The 13,392-nt window shown below is 31.3% G+C and overlaps 1 protein-coding gene across 1 annotated transcript in view; it reads right to left on the reverse strand.

Annotated features, from left to right (window-relative positions):
* Positions 1-2,751: 2,751 nt before the first annotated feature.
* The window catches only part of LOC111636700 (RING1 and YY1-binding protein-like), a 47,496-nt gene continuing 36,855 nt past the window's right edge, over positions 2,752-13,392 (reverse strand). The window contains exons 2-3 of the mRNA XM_023382000.1: positions 3,014-3,139; positions 2,752-2,923 (exon numbers count right to left, since the gene is read on the reverse strand). Of these exons, the coding sequence (XP_023237768.1) occupies positions 2,767-2,923; positions 3,014-3,139 (283 nt within the window). The 3' untranslated portion in view covers positions 2,752-2,766. The remainder of the gene's footprint in view (positions 2,924-3,013; positions 3,140-13,392) is intronic.

The following is a 13,392-nucleotide window of genomic DNA, read 5'->3' on the forward strand; positions in this document are numbered from 1 at the left end:
CCTCACCACCCGGCAGCCCCATTGTGGGCCTGGCCGAACCCATAATGGGCTTGCAAAAAGAGGCCCTCTTAGTGCTCACAGGGCGGAAAGAGTTAAAAATAACTAGTCCAATGATGCTTAAATTAATGTTTGTTAAATTATGACAACGCAACACTTGTCACAGCCGTTCAACAGCCGTTCACAGCCAGGCACACGTATTTGTAAAATCTAAGTGACTCGTACAACATGGAATTCATATAAAACGGAATAATCAATTATGTTATAGGGGGGTCGACTGTACTTATTTTACGTAAATAATAATAAATTTAATCAGGTACATACATTTATTTATTATTATTTGATAAGTCTATTATATAAAATCATAGAAGTCATTTCAATACATGCATAAATTACATTTCCTAAAAATAAATAATTATAATTAACGATAAAGAAAGTTTAAATTATTCTACAATAATTTCTAACAAAATTTAATGGGATACTTGTTGCGATAAATCTTCAGCAATTTTTTCAAAATTTGGTTCCCACATTGTTAAATAGAGATTATAATTGTGTACTGACCTCGAAAGTAATGGCTGCAAATTTATAACGTACGGAACAATACGCGAATCTTTCAATTTTTGTAACAAGCGTAACGTCTAAATTTGCTAAATATCAAGTAATACGCGCGTGCAGTGACACGCATTGCATGGTGGGGGTACGGTCCAGGCCTCATTATTCCTAATACTAGTAGTCCAGTAAAAACACGAAAAGCCCCAATGTTATCGAGCAATAATTATAGAATAGAATAATTTTTTTTTCTATTCTAAAATTAATGCTCGGTTAAACTGTAATGTTACTAGACTACAGGTTCACTCGGCACAAATAGACAGGCAAATCGAGTGGATAAACAAGTTGTTTAGACTGTTTTAAAAGGTAAATCGGTGTTCACATTGGGATATTTTAAAGCAAGTTTTTGTCTTTTGTTGTTTCTTGTGTTAATAATTTACAGCAAATTGATTAACATACGCCATTTTATAATGAAAATTAGATGTACCCCTTCGATTTACGCTCGTACCCCTAGGGGTACATGTACCCACGGTTGAGAACCACTGGTTTAGTAGAACTGTATTTACTCACAAATTCTTTCCTTCTTTTAATATAGAATAAATTTGCAAATGAAATTTACAAAGAAATATATGAAAAATCTTTAATAACTCTATCAAAGAAAGTTTCTAGCATAAATCTATATCCATTAATTTATCAATGAATGTGAGCATAGTTTATATTTCGTGTAATTTTATTGGATTAAAAAAAATCATGTAATGTTTTTAATATTTATACATATTAACAATATATTGTCCACAACTGAACTTAAAACTGTAACCATTGCAATATTTTTCAAAATACAAACAACAAACAATGCAATGATTCATTCTATTTTAACAAAGATCATCCAAAAATGTCAAAAGTTAGATTACAATCTCTTAATATTACCTCATATAATGAAAGCGGAGCTGTAAATATAAAAGCATGTCTACTTATATGAAGAAAAAAAAAAAAACAGAGTTAAAATTAATAAATATTAACTGTTTTACTATCATGTTTACAAATCTCAGAAATTATTGTTTATCTTTTCATCTTCAGTACATTGCACCTGTAAAACCACACTAGTTTGACATGTGCAATGCATGGTTCTAATTGTTCAAATTTTTTATAAATATTTTTACAGGTATTTCATTTTCTTTTTATTTAAAAGTTTAAACTGTTGACAAATAATTGCAAGTATCTTAAGTTCTTAAAGACCATATATATCCTTTAAAATTATTTTGCAGATTTTGCATACTCTAACAGCACATCCTTTATTTTTTCTTATCTACTAAGAATGCATGTTCTTTGCATTCTTAATACGAGTTCTGTGTACTTGCTAATTTTTTCAGTGCATGTGTTTTGTATATTGTGAGTGTTTGGAATGGCTATGTTTGTAATGTATGTGATTTTATTGTGTTTGTCAATTAGTGTGATGTCTGGTCTGTTGTGGTAAATTGTTTTATCTGTGATTATGGCTCTGTCGTAGTACATTTTATGCGTGTTGTTTTTCAATACTGTCTGTGGAATGTATTTGTAGTATGGTTCGTGAATGTCTACCAGTTTGTGTTTCTTTGCAAGCTCTTGGTGTATTATATTTGCTACTTGATTGTGTCTGTGTAAATAATCTGTCTGTGCCAAGAGCTTGCAACCAGAAGTGATGTGTTGTATAGTTTCTGGCATGATGTGACATTTTTTGCATGTGTCATTTGAGTATGTGTTTTCTGTAGTTTTTAGTATTTATGACCTGATCCTGTATGGCAATCATTTATTATTATTATTATAGCCATTATATAGCCCAATGCAATATGGCAGTTGTTGGTGCTTCAAAATCTATTTTAAAAAATTTCATATTAAGGTAAAAAAAAATCTTACATACTACAGTATTTATAGTAATTGCATCCTGTCTTAGGGTAATAAACAGAGTATGTAGTTATAAATATTTAAAATATCAAATGTTTCTTTAAATCAATATCAAATGAAAGAATATTATGTACTGTATATCAAAACACAGCTTATGTTATTACACACATACTTCAAAATATTGATTTTAGTGTTCTGAATGAATTAGAACTATGCACAATTCATACATAGTGCTAAGAAAGTGATTAACAACTATACCATACAGATATTTTAATTTTAATTTTATTTTTAATGAAAATATTAGAACTTATTCTTATAACTTACAAAGTTATGAAAATATTAGAACTTTTTTACTAACCTGACTTTCTTTGCCACTTTGTCTGGAGAAGACTTTCGATCTTTGTCGAGCTTAGATGCCATTTTTTGCTTTGGCTGAGTCTGTGTGTATTGTTGCGCTACTTGCTGAGCAACGAGCTGAGGACTAAACCTTGGCTTCCTAAAATTTTTCAGACATTATATATTTTATGTTATGTTATATATATATATATATATATATATATATAAACTATTTTCAAAACTAATCTACCTGGTAGATGTGCCTTTACGAACATCACACATCAAGCATTTAAATGCTTCAGCAGAATTTCGATAGGTACAAACGCTGCAATCCCAGTAATTTTCTTCCGCCGCTTTAGACTGACGTTTGGCTCTCCTAATTGAAAAGAAAAATTAATGTTATTTTTAACCATTCTATATTTAATAGTGTGTTATGTGGAACAGTATTAGATACCAGATCTGCAATCCAATTCATCAATGCTAGACTTGCAAAATCAATTTGTATTTAACTCTTTGATTTAAAGCACACATTTCCTGGCATAATGCCAAAAAAATTTATGCTCCAAATCAAAGGATTAAGTAAGAATGAGAGGTGGAGAAGCCCAAAATGTATAATGCATTTTGGGCTTCACTCCTCCTCAGTTTCTATTGTTAAAAAGATTTATTTGATACAAAAATACTTGTCCTTAAAATTTTACAAAAATTAAATAAATACAGCTCCTACTTTGAGAACTGAAAATGATAAATTTATTGATAAACCATTCATATTCAATTGTAAAATACCTCTATACAAGTATTTCCATTAATATTTCCAAAAATTACATTCAAAACTTAATTATTTTCCTACTTTATGTTATGTTGCGAAAAGATTTTTAAAAATTACAAAAATTCAGATATTTGTAATATATTAATAATTTTATTAATTTAACTAAATTTTTGTATGGGTAAGTCTTTTTGAACAACCAACAAAATAATTGCAATTAAATTGTGTTTTGATATTTTTTGTTTTGTTTCATTCAAATAAAATTTAATCATATATATACAAAAAGATTCTGCAAAATAACTGATTAAAAGGTGCATAAATATTACATCATAATAGCAAATAATGTTTATTTCAAACACACACAATGATAATATAATTGTTTATGTAATAACATAATCAACTGGATTCAATTAGATATGCGAAATGAACTGCTGATTATCTACTAAGCTGTAACAAAGCTAACTTAACAATAGAAATAAAGTAATTTGACTATATAAATTTAATTTTAGAATATTTTGGAAGAAATGATCAGCCTGAAAATATTCTGAAATTATTACAGAACAAATGCTTCTTTTTTAGAATGAATCAAATAGAAACAAGAAGGGAATGAGCATTTGTATCAAACCAATGAAGGGCCACAAGAAAAACTTGTCAAAGGAAGAAACCAAGAACAAAGAGGAATGAAGTATTACAGAACATTTTTCATGAAAAATATTGGGCATTATTGAAATAGCATAATAATTAGGCATAATGATTTCGTTTTGTTAGGCAAATTGAATTTCAAGTGTGCAACTTAAAATTCAATTTTTATGGAGATGGAGCCTTATGCCTTATGGATAGGTGATGCATGAATGTAATAGAACAGCATTTCTCAAAGTGGGCTCTGCAACTGAAATTCTAAGGCTCCATGAAGCCTTTAAAACATTTTTAAAGTTAATGAGCAATTATTTATTGTGATATTGTCACAATGCCAGGCTGCAATTTTTAATCATATTTTTAATTTATTTAAATTAAAATATATGCTCTCCATCTCCACTTCAAATTAGTAGTGACTTGCCCCGGTACATCATACTTTTCCTTTAACAACAGAGTTGAGCCAGTCATTTATCTAACACCTTTCAAGGGAAAAATTTTGAATTGAAATAACACGACTTTCGATTTGCATCAGAAGTTATTATACAGTTAATTGGAGCTCCTGTCCCTGTAGCTTCCATAAGTGGAGACCACTTACGGAAGTATATTTTAAGTTTTTCATCTATCTAACTCCATTCTCAACATCAAGGAAAGAGAGAGACAGACAGATGGACTTCATAGGTCTACAATTTTTTAAATTGCAGCCCAATGAATCAAATGCATTATTTAACTATTTTAAAGCAAGCAGTTATTTATTTGAGTCAGCAGTATACCTCAACATGGTAGTTGCCATTTGCTCTTATCACTCATATAACTAGCATTTCACTGAATGATAAAAACTAATACATTAGAGCTTTGTTCTTTCTCTGTCAATTGTACAAATTTGTAGCAAAAGATGATGAGTTGTGAGGGCTCTATAAAAAAAATTTTCTTAAGGGCTCCACTTTATCTAGAAGTTTGGGAAACATTGCACTAGAATATTCATTTGCAATTTAATTTTATCTTTGACAAAATGCATTGTTTTTCAAATGAATCCAGAATTAAAATTGCAGTAAGTTTTATTGAATTAATCATACTGTTTTGTTGTTTAAATAAATTACTGTAATTGATTTGTTATCAATAAAATATTGGTAAATTTTACTATAAATCCTAGAATAAAAGTTAAAAGAGTACAATAAAGATTATAAATCTGATTAGGATGATATAGCAGAATCTGTTAGAAAAAATAAATCAAAGTGAAAATAAATTAGTACAAGTAGAAATAAATAAACTGTCTTACAACATTAAACTTGAAAATTTTTTATTAAATTCTTAAAACTAGCATTTCCATCAAAGCATATTCAGGCAAAAGAATTCTGAATGGAATACAACAGATTTTTTCAGAGTTCAAAATGGAGCCATTTACAAAAATTTAAATTAATTTTTTCCCCAGTTTGAAAATTTTTTGTAAATGTTTCATTTCAAATCCTTAATTAAAAAAAAAGTTCATTCAGAATTCTTTAGCCTGATGTTGATGATGAAGATTATGCTTCATTAAAAGTGCTAGTGTTCAAGAATTTAATAAAATTCTTTCAAGTTTAATGCAATAAGACAGTTTTTTATTTATTTCTCCTGAATACACTTGAAATCAACTTCATGCATTTCGTATTTTAAGTTATTATAATTACATATAAAAAAAATCTCCATTTAGAAATGGCTAACAATATTTATATGACTTACTCAAATGACTGAACACACTAAATTTCATTAGATTATATTTTGAATTAACTGTTATCAAAACAAAAAGCAAAAGAATTATTATATTATCACAGAAACTCAAATAACTTGTTCATGTATTATATTGACTAATTGGTATTAAATATTTTATTGTAATGATTAAGTTATTATAGTATGAGCAAAAGATACAAAAGGACATGGTTCTTATCAGACTGATTACTCAGAAGACAATTCTTAAAAACTACTTTTATTAATAATGCATTTTGAGTCCAACACTTATTTGGCTCCTCTTCAGATTTGGTATTGGTTTGTACAAACAAATAATAATCATTATCCACAGACAGTTTTTTGGATTTTTTTTTTTACAAAAAGTTTTGAAATTTTTACATTTTAAGAATTGTCTTCTGAATAATCAGTCTTGTGTTAAAATCAGTCTGAACAGAATCATGCCATTATGTCTTTGCTCACACAAAATTAGCTTAATCCAGTGGTTCCCAAACTTTTTTGATTCTCGGCACCCTTGCTAAATTCAGATTTTGACAAGGCACCCTATGTCAAATTCTAACAAGTACAATTTAATTAAAGAGTTAGGATGTTAAATAAAAAATAAATAAAACAAGTATTTAAGGTAACAAAAAAAAATGTAATTGAACAAATTCAATTAATTATAATTAGTGGAATGGATGAGACTGTTCATCACAACACATTTTCTCAAACATTGGAATCAAACTGGACAGAGCCACCCTCATTTCCTTCTCCACATTGATTTTTGTGCAATACTTAGTTTTTATCACTGTGACAAATTCAGCTTCACACAAATAAGAAGTTGCAAATGAAATTAAGGTTCTCTGAGCTGTACCACTCAGAAGGGATACAATAGACCCCCTGTAACACAAATTCATATAATACAGATTCGTATAAAATGGCAAAAAAATTGCGATCAGAGACTCATATAATACGGTAAAACGTCATTGCTGACTTGTGTCGCGACAGGATTGGTCAAATCTAGACCAATAGTGGATATTGCACAAATCGTTGAGTTTAAACAAGCAGTGGACCTACTAAAAACCATTTATTATTTAACGGCCATAAAAATTATATTTATATTAATGATGTCTCCAAAGTTCTGCGAATTTTTCGCAGAAAAATAACTTATCAGAAAACACGCACCTGCCGTTTGATGCGCCGCTCTGCGACGAAAACAAGCTTAAGCAATGGCATCGTCAAACAGTGCACACTTGGTAAGTAATCCTATAATTTTTTGTTTATAGCATAGTTTATATGGATTATTTCAAAAAAATTATACGTGTTTTTGAAATGTTGATTCAAATTAGTCTAGAATCAATTAATTTTATGGAAGAAAACTTTTCAAACAGCCGTAGTTCCTAAACTGCACACGTGCCGGGCTGTGATTGGCTCATGTATTTAAATGACTCATACAACATGGAATTCATAAAACACGGAATGTATCTACCATGTTATAGGGGGGTCTACTGTACTTATTTTTTACTGATATCCAAAGTTCAGTTAATTCCATGCTGCTAAATTTTGTTTTCAACATACTGTCTATTGTCACAAGACAACTCAATAAGATTCTCTTCTTTTGCAGCAGTAAATTCAGATGGAGCACTGGCATTAAATAGAACTTGAATCCATGCAAATTTATCAATATTATCATTTTGAAAATATTTCTCAAATCAGGTGATAAACTGTGATAAAGGTTCTTCAAAAATAGAGTTCATAACTCTAGAAAAATCAACTCTATTGGAAGTTAAACACTGTTGCAACAAGGGGAAACATCCTTTCCTCTGTCTTCATTTACTTTTCTTTTCCATAGTTTAAATTTNAATTCTTTCAGATGATTGACTTTCGGAAAATCGACGCTCTACTGTATTATTAATTATCGATAGCGCGTGGCGCCATCTGTTGAGATTTTGTTGAGATGTTGAGACACTAGTTTTATCAACTAGTGTCTACGTTTAAAATTATTTTAAAAAAAAATAAAAACAAGCTAACAAAATCTCGAGAGTGGTCGGACTTGAGATATGACGCGACAAACCCTCTATCTCCATCCCCTCGATCTTTCACAACAAATTTAATAGCATCGATGTCTCTTAGATACAAGCTACTGTGCCAAATGTCGTTTCCATCCTAAGATATTAAATGAAACACACACAATCCACGGATTTTTTCCGTTATTTGGGTTCAGGAGGTCGCGAAACGTGGATACTTGCAAAAGAATGATCAAATTCAACACAATTCCATTATTTTCCCTTGTGTGTGTATAACTTACATAACAGCCGGAAAAGTAAAAATTCAAAGTATTCTTTACTGGCTCGAACAAATTTTTTAAAAAATAGTTTTATTTTCTGATAAGTTCTCGGAGTTTTCAACATTGTAGGTATAGGACTTAGCTCCCCTTAAACTGAAAGTTAATCACGCGATGCGATACCTAGGTAATTAAGAGAGCAATACCGTAAATTACGCGACAAAATATGAAAATAAATGTCATGCCGTTCGATATAAGGCTAAATTTGTAGGTAAAACTTTTCAAAGTAACTCGTCTCCTAGGAAATTTCGTTTCTTCGAATTTAGTCACGCGTTATTTCCTAGAAGGCTCGAATCTTCCGAACCGAAGTTTTACCAGCGCCAAAATTCAATTTTTCAGTCTATCTTCTCCGGTCTACAGGTGGAGATGAAGAGTATCGGCGTACAAATCTGAGCCAAAATTTAATCTCAGCTCCAATCTATCACTTTGATAAGAATTTCGGTAAACAGTTGGCATTTTCGAAACGACACGTGTTTCACTCTCTTCGTCGTGCTTAATCACTTGCCATTTAAAATATAAATACAAACGATGAGATAATCGCCAGCTTTCTTTCAAAAACGATAATATTCGAAAGCAGTACTTCCATGTTTGTTTTAGGTTCAGCTGATCTAAGACAATCTAACCTTTGTTTTGAGTGCTAATAAGGCGGTATTTCCATTAGTGCTAATTTAACGGATCCAGTTGCTTCTCGAAACCCCATCTCAATTCCTTTAACTTGAAATTGTGAATGTAGGCCGACAACATCGATCGGCTTTCAGTTTCCACGGAAAATACCTAGAATTCGTTTTAACACAACTATTCCAACCAAACGAAATTAATCTAAGCTGGGACAAAAAACTTTTTTCGAAGAAGTCCGAGGTTCGCGGCTCAACACACCTGGTTCATGAAAAATCCTCGAATTTTCCATTTCAGAAACGAAACCGGGTCCCCCCTCAGAGACAGAGATACACCTTTACGGCTTCCGTCATCCGCCCGTAAAGCCATGTATACATTTACTTCTTTATATGTTGTGTTGTCTTATCTCTACATATGAGTGATCACAGCCAAGGGGAGTGTCTCCAGGGAGGACTTTGTGGAAAACTGGCCCTATTTAGGCACATAAAGAAAACCCAGAAAACGCCACGTGGCCGAGAATCCGTGTAATCATCGTGTAATAGATCCCGCCAGTGGTCTCTTAAACGATGATTACAAATTCTTGGTTGGATGCTCGCGGTAAATCAGGAACCAAACTGCGAAATTTGAGAGAGGACCGCAAGATGCAAAGAAGATTTCTGTAAATCACATACTTTTAATATCCAATAGTATACACGAAACAATCGTTAAAAAGACAATCTTAAAATTCAAATCATAACTTAGATACAGTAGAAATTTTTATTAAATATTTTTGACCTGTCAATATTTAACATCGGTATCGAAATCATTAAATTACGACCGTCTTTAACAGATGATTAATAATAATATATATAATATTTATATATATAGATTAAATGACGTGCGTCGAATCGAACCAAACGGGAGGACGACAGTCTCTCCCCGCCTCCTTTTATACAATATATAATGTACATTTTTCGAAATCCATGATGATAATTACGGAAGAGATCCGTACGAAATCCGACCGGAACTTTACACTCGATCGTACAAAAAAGAAAAAACTACTCGATTGTATATAATAATAATAGTTTTTCGAAAGTAAAAAAATGAACACATCCCAGTTTTACGTAAAACATTAGAAAACGAAAATGGAGATTTTTTTCTTTTCCTCTTTTGCTTCGTCTCCGCGAAACCTACTTTAAAAACTTTGTAAATTAATAATTATGTACAGAGCTAAACGTTCACCGGATGTAAAATCGACGATGGCAGTAAACGAGATTAAGTGTGAAACGATTAGTTTCGAAATCAAATATATTTTTTTGTTTGTTTCGATAGTAACGGTGGTGGCAGCATTTGCTGGTGACTTCCGTCTCGACCCGGAGCGCGACGCCCGGGTTTTTATTTTTATAATTTTTTTTTATTTTGTTTTTTCCACTAGACTCGAATTACGGATAATCCCGCCGATAAGGTATTCGAATGAAGTAACAAGCGAAACACTACGAAACATTTGTACACGAACACTTCTGCTAATATCGACGTACTTTTTTTATATATAGGGGGTGTGGCGGCGTCCGCTAGGGGGCGAGAGTCTTCATCTTCGATCCGTCTCCGTCTCTCCGTTCCTCGTCTCGGACGCCGTCGAGTCCGAGTGACTTCCGCTGTCCGTGTTGTTTCCCGCCGCGTTGAGGCCGTTGGAGGCGTCGGACGCCGGCTGTCTCTTGGGTTGGAATTCAGTGATGATAACCGTCACGTTGTTCACTGTCACCGCCTTCTGTTGACCGCTGCTACGGTCCACGTTCTTTAATCTCGGTCTGTCCAATAAAAGACAATTATTAAAATCACGAAAAGAATTTCCATCCCGCAAATTCCCTCAATAACGCCAGTTTCGTTTAAAATCTTACGGAATAAAACCCTAACTGATAAAAATCGAATCAATCCTTTTTATCGGAAATTAACGATTGGACGATTAATACAAATTATATTTCAGGAATGAACATTCCTCACTAAATCGGGGAATAATGAACTATTCTTTTTTCCTCGATTTAACGCGTGAGCTGGAAGACTAAATCCGTTAAATCTTATCGCCGGCAACAATAGAACAGTTACTAATATTTTTGTTTCTACGGTAAAAACCTGTCTAACTGGGAAAAATTATTCAGAACAGAGCGATTTTCAATGCTAAAAAATCCTGTTTAGAACGGAAAAAACATTAGGTACCGTGCGATTTCGGTTTACGTGGGTTTTATTGTGTGTGTGTGTGTGTGTGTGTGTGTGTGTGTGTGTGTGTGTGTGTGTGAGACAATGTCGTAATGGGAAAAAAGTACAGCACCTAAGAAAAAGTGCTTTATACATGCGTATTTGAAATTTTTCTTTCTCCTCCGGAAATTTCTTTCGACGCCTTTTCGTCGTGCGATTTTTCTATAGCACAGTGTCCGTCAGTTTATGCAAATGCTAAGCACGGCGACTATTATTAAATTTATCCAGTTTTAAGCAGTAAGATTTTGAAAAGCCGAAAGTAACTTGGATTTTGTTAACCTCATAATCGCGAGGATTTGGCAGAAAAATTTTTATCGCCTACATTAAGGTTCGGTGGAGAAAATTATTAATTGATACAGTTTAAATTAGTGTATTTTAAACCGTAATAAGAATAATTATTAATAATCGATGTTACGTTCGGTTATCTCGATAAAAACCCAACAAAAGTCATCTAAAAAATATATATCTGTCCTCCGTGCTATTCTATTTTTACCAAAACCTGCTTATCAGAAAATTGAATATCTTAAAACAAAGCCCAAATATAGAATTACAATTTTATGATGATGATTAACCTAAGACACAAAGAACACTATAAACGAACAACATTCATGTAAACAGTGTCTTAGTGTAAATGATAAATTTAAGCAAAGTAACAACAGAATGGTTGAAAAATAAAATTGTTCCTGCTCCAAACATGAGATAATTTGATAAATTATTTTTACAACTTTTAATTATTTATTCCAAGTTACTATAACTGAAAGTGCATATGCAGACAGAGTACCAGAATGAAAGTTTTCCTGCCAGAGATACATGATAAAACAATCTACAATATTGAAAGTAATATATCTGCAGTGAGTTTTCTTATAAATAAATAAATAAATAAATAAATAAATAAATAAATACAACTGTTTAGATCAGATAGGAACTAAACAATACAAAATGCTGAATATTACGCAGTATATTAGCATAAGTAATCAGCCATCACAAATTTTGGTAAATCATTCTAAGCACAAATCAATATTCAAAAATATTGATTTGATTAGAAGAGACTGCAAATGCAGGCAGCCACACCACACTTACTGTGTTGTTTTTCTGTTGATGACTTAAGAGGTATATTGAATAGAAGTTTGATAAGACAACAGGAATGAAAATAAAGTCAAAATACACTGCAACCAATAAACTGAATAGTTTAGTACAGTGGTTCTCAACCTTTTTTGTTGATGTACCCCATTAGCCCATTAGTTGTTTCTCAAGTACCCCTTATATTTTTGTATGTAAATTTTTTAATTACTGCGTTAGATGTATACAGCCCTTATAACTGAGCGCCATAAAAAAACTCTAACTAACTAACTATAACTAAAAGTGAATTACAGTCGACCCCCCCTATAACACNATACATTAGGTTGTTTATGCTATTATATAGATATAGTTTATGTTTTTTATTTTAACATGATTCACTTTGTCACCGATTTACTTTGTTTCTAGCAATACTTTATAATTAAACTAATCTGAAAAAACTACACTGAAACCTAACTTTCCTAAGCAAAGCATTGTAAACATATAGTAAACATGTTGTATTATTAGATTTTGTTATAAAATAGCTGCATCTATCATCAACAAATGTTCTTATTTTCTATAGTTCTTTTTATATTAATAATCTGATTTTAAATTGCAATTATACTTTGGGTTATTAAAGAATATCAAACATTTGCCAGTTATCAAGTAATACAACATAAAAGCAATTCTAACAATATGAATTTAAGTATGTTGCCTAAATCTAATTGAAAAAAACTTTTCACAATGCTTAAACTTGTTTGTAGAATTTTGAAACAGAAATATGATTATATTTATCGTATAAAAGTATATCTCACTAATACAGTGAGTTAGATTCTATGAAGCAAAATGCCTTAAAGTGAGATACATCTGTATTAAAATAATTTACATATAGAATATAATTTCTTCAGATTTTCTTTGTAATCTTTTTTTACACAATTTCTTCTAGAAATGATTTAAAATTAACATTGTTTTCTTAAAAACAGTAGGTTAATTTTTAAGGCAAAAATAATTTTAATATAACAATCTCTAGTTTTTAAATGCAATACAGTAGATCCCCCTATAAGACGGTAGATACGTTCCATTCTTTATGAATCAATTTTGTAGGAATCATAGTTTACGGACTACGGCTATTTGAAAGGTTTTCTTTCATAAAATTAATCGATTCTAGACTAATTCGACTCAACATTTCCAAAATACGTATATTTTTTTGAAAATAATCCGTATAAACTACGTTATAAACAAAAAATTGTAGGATTGCTTACCGAGTGTGTACCGTTCGACTACG

Source organism: Centruroides sculpturatus, unplaced genomic scaffold, assembly GCF_000671375.1.
Source record: "Centruroides sculpturatus isolate CEXI.00-Female unplaced genomic scaffold, Cexi_2.0 scaffold667, whole genome shotgun sequence".
NCBI lineage: Eukaryota > Metazoa > Arthropoda > Arachnida > Scorpiones > Buthidae > Centruroides > Centruroides sculpturatus.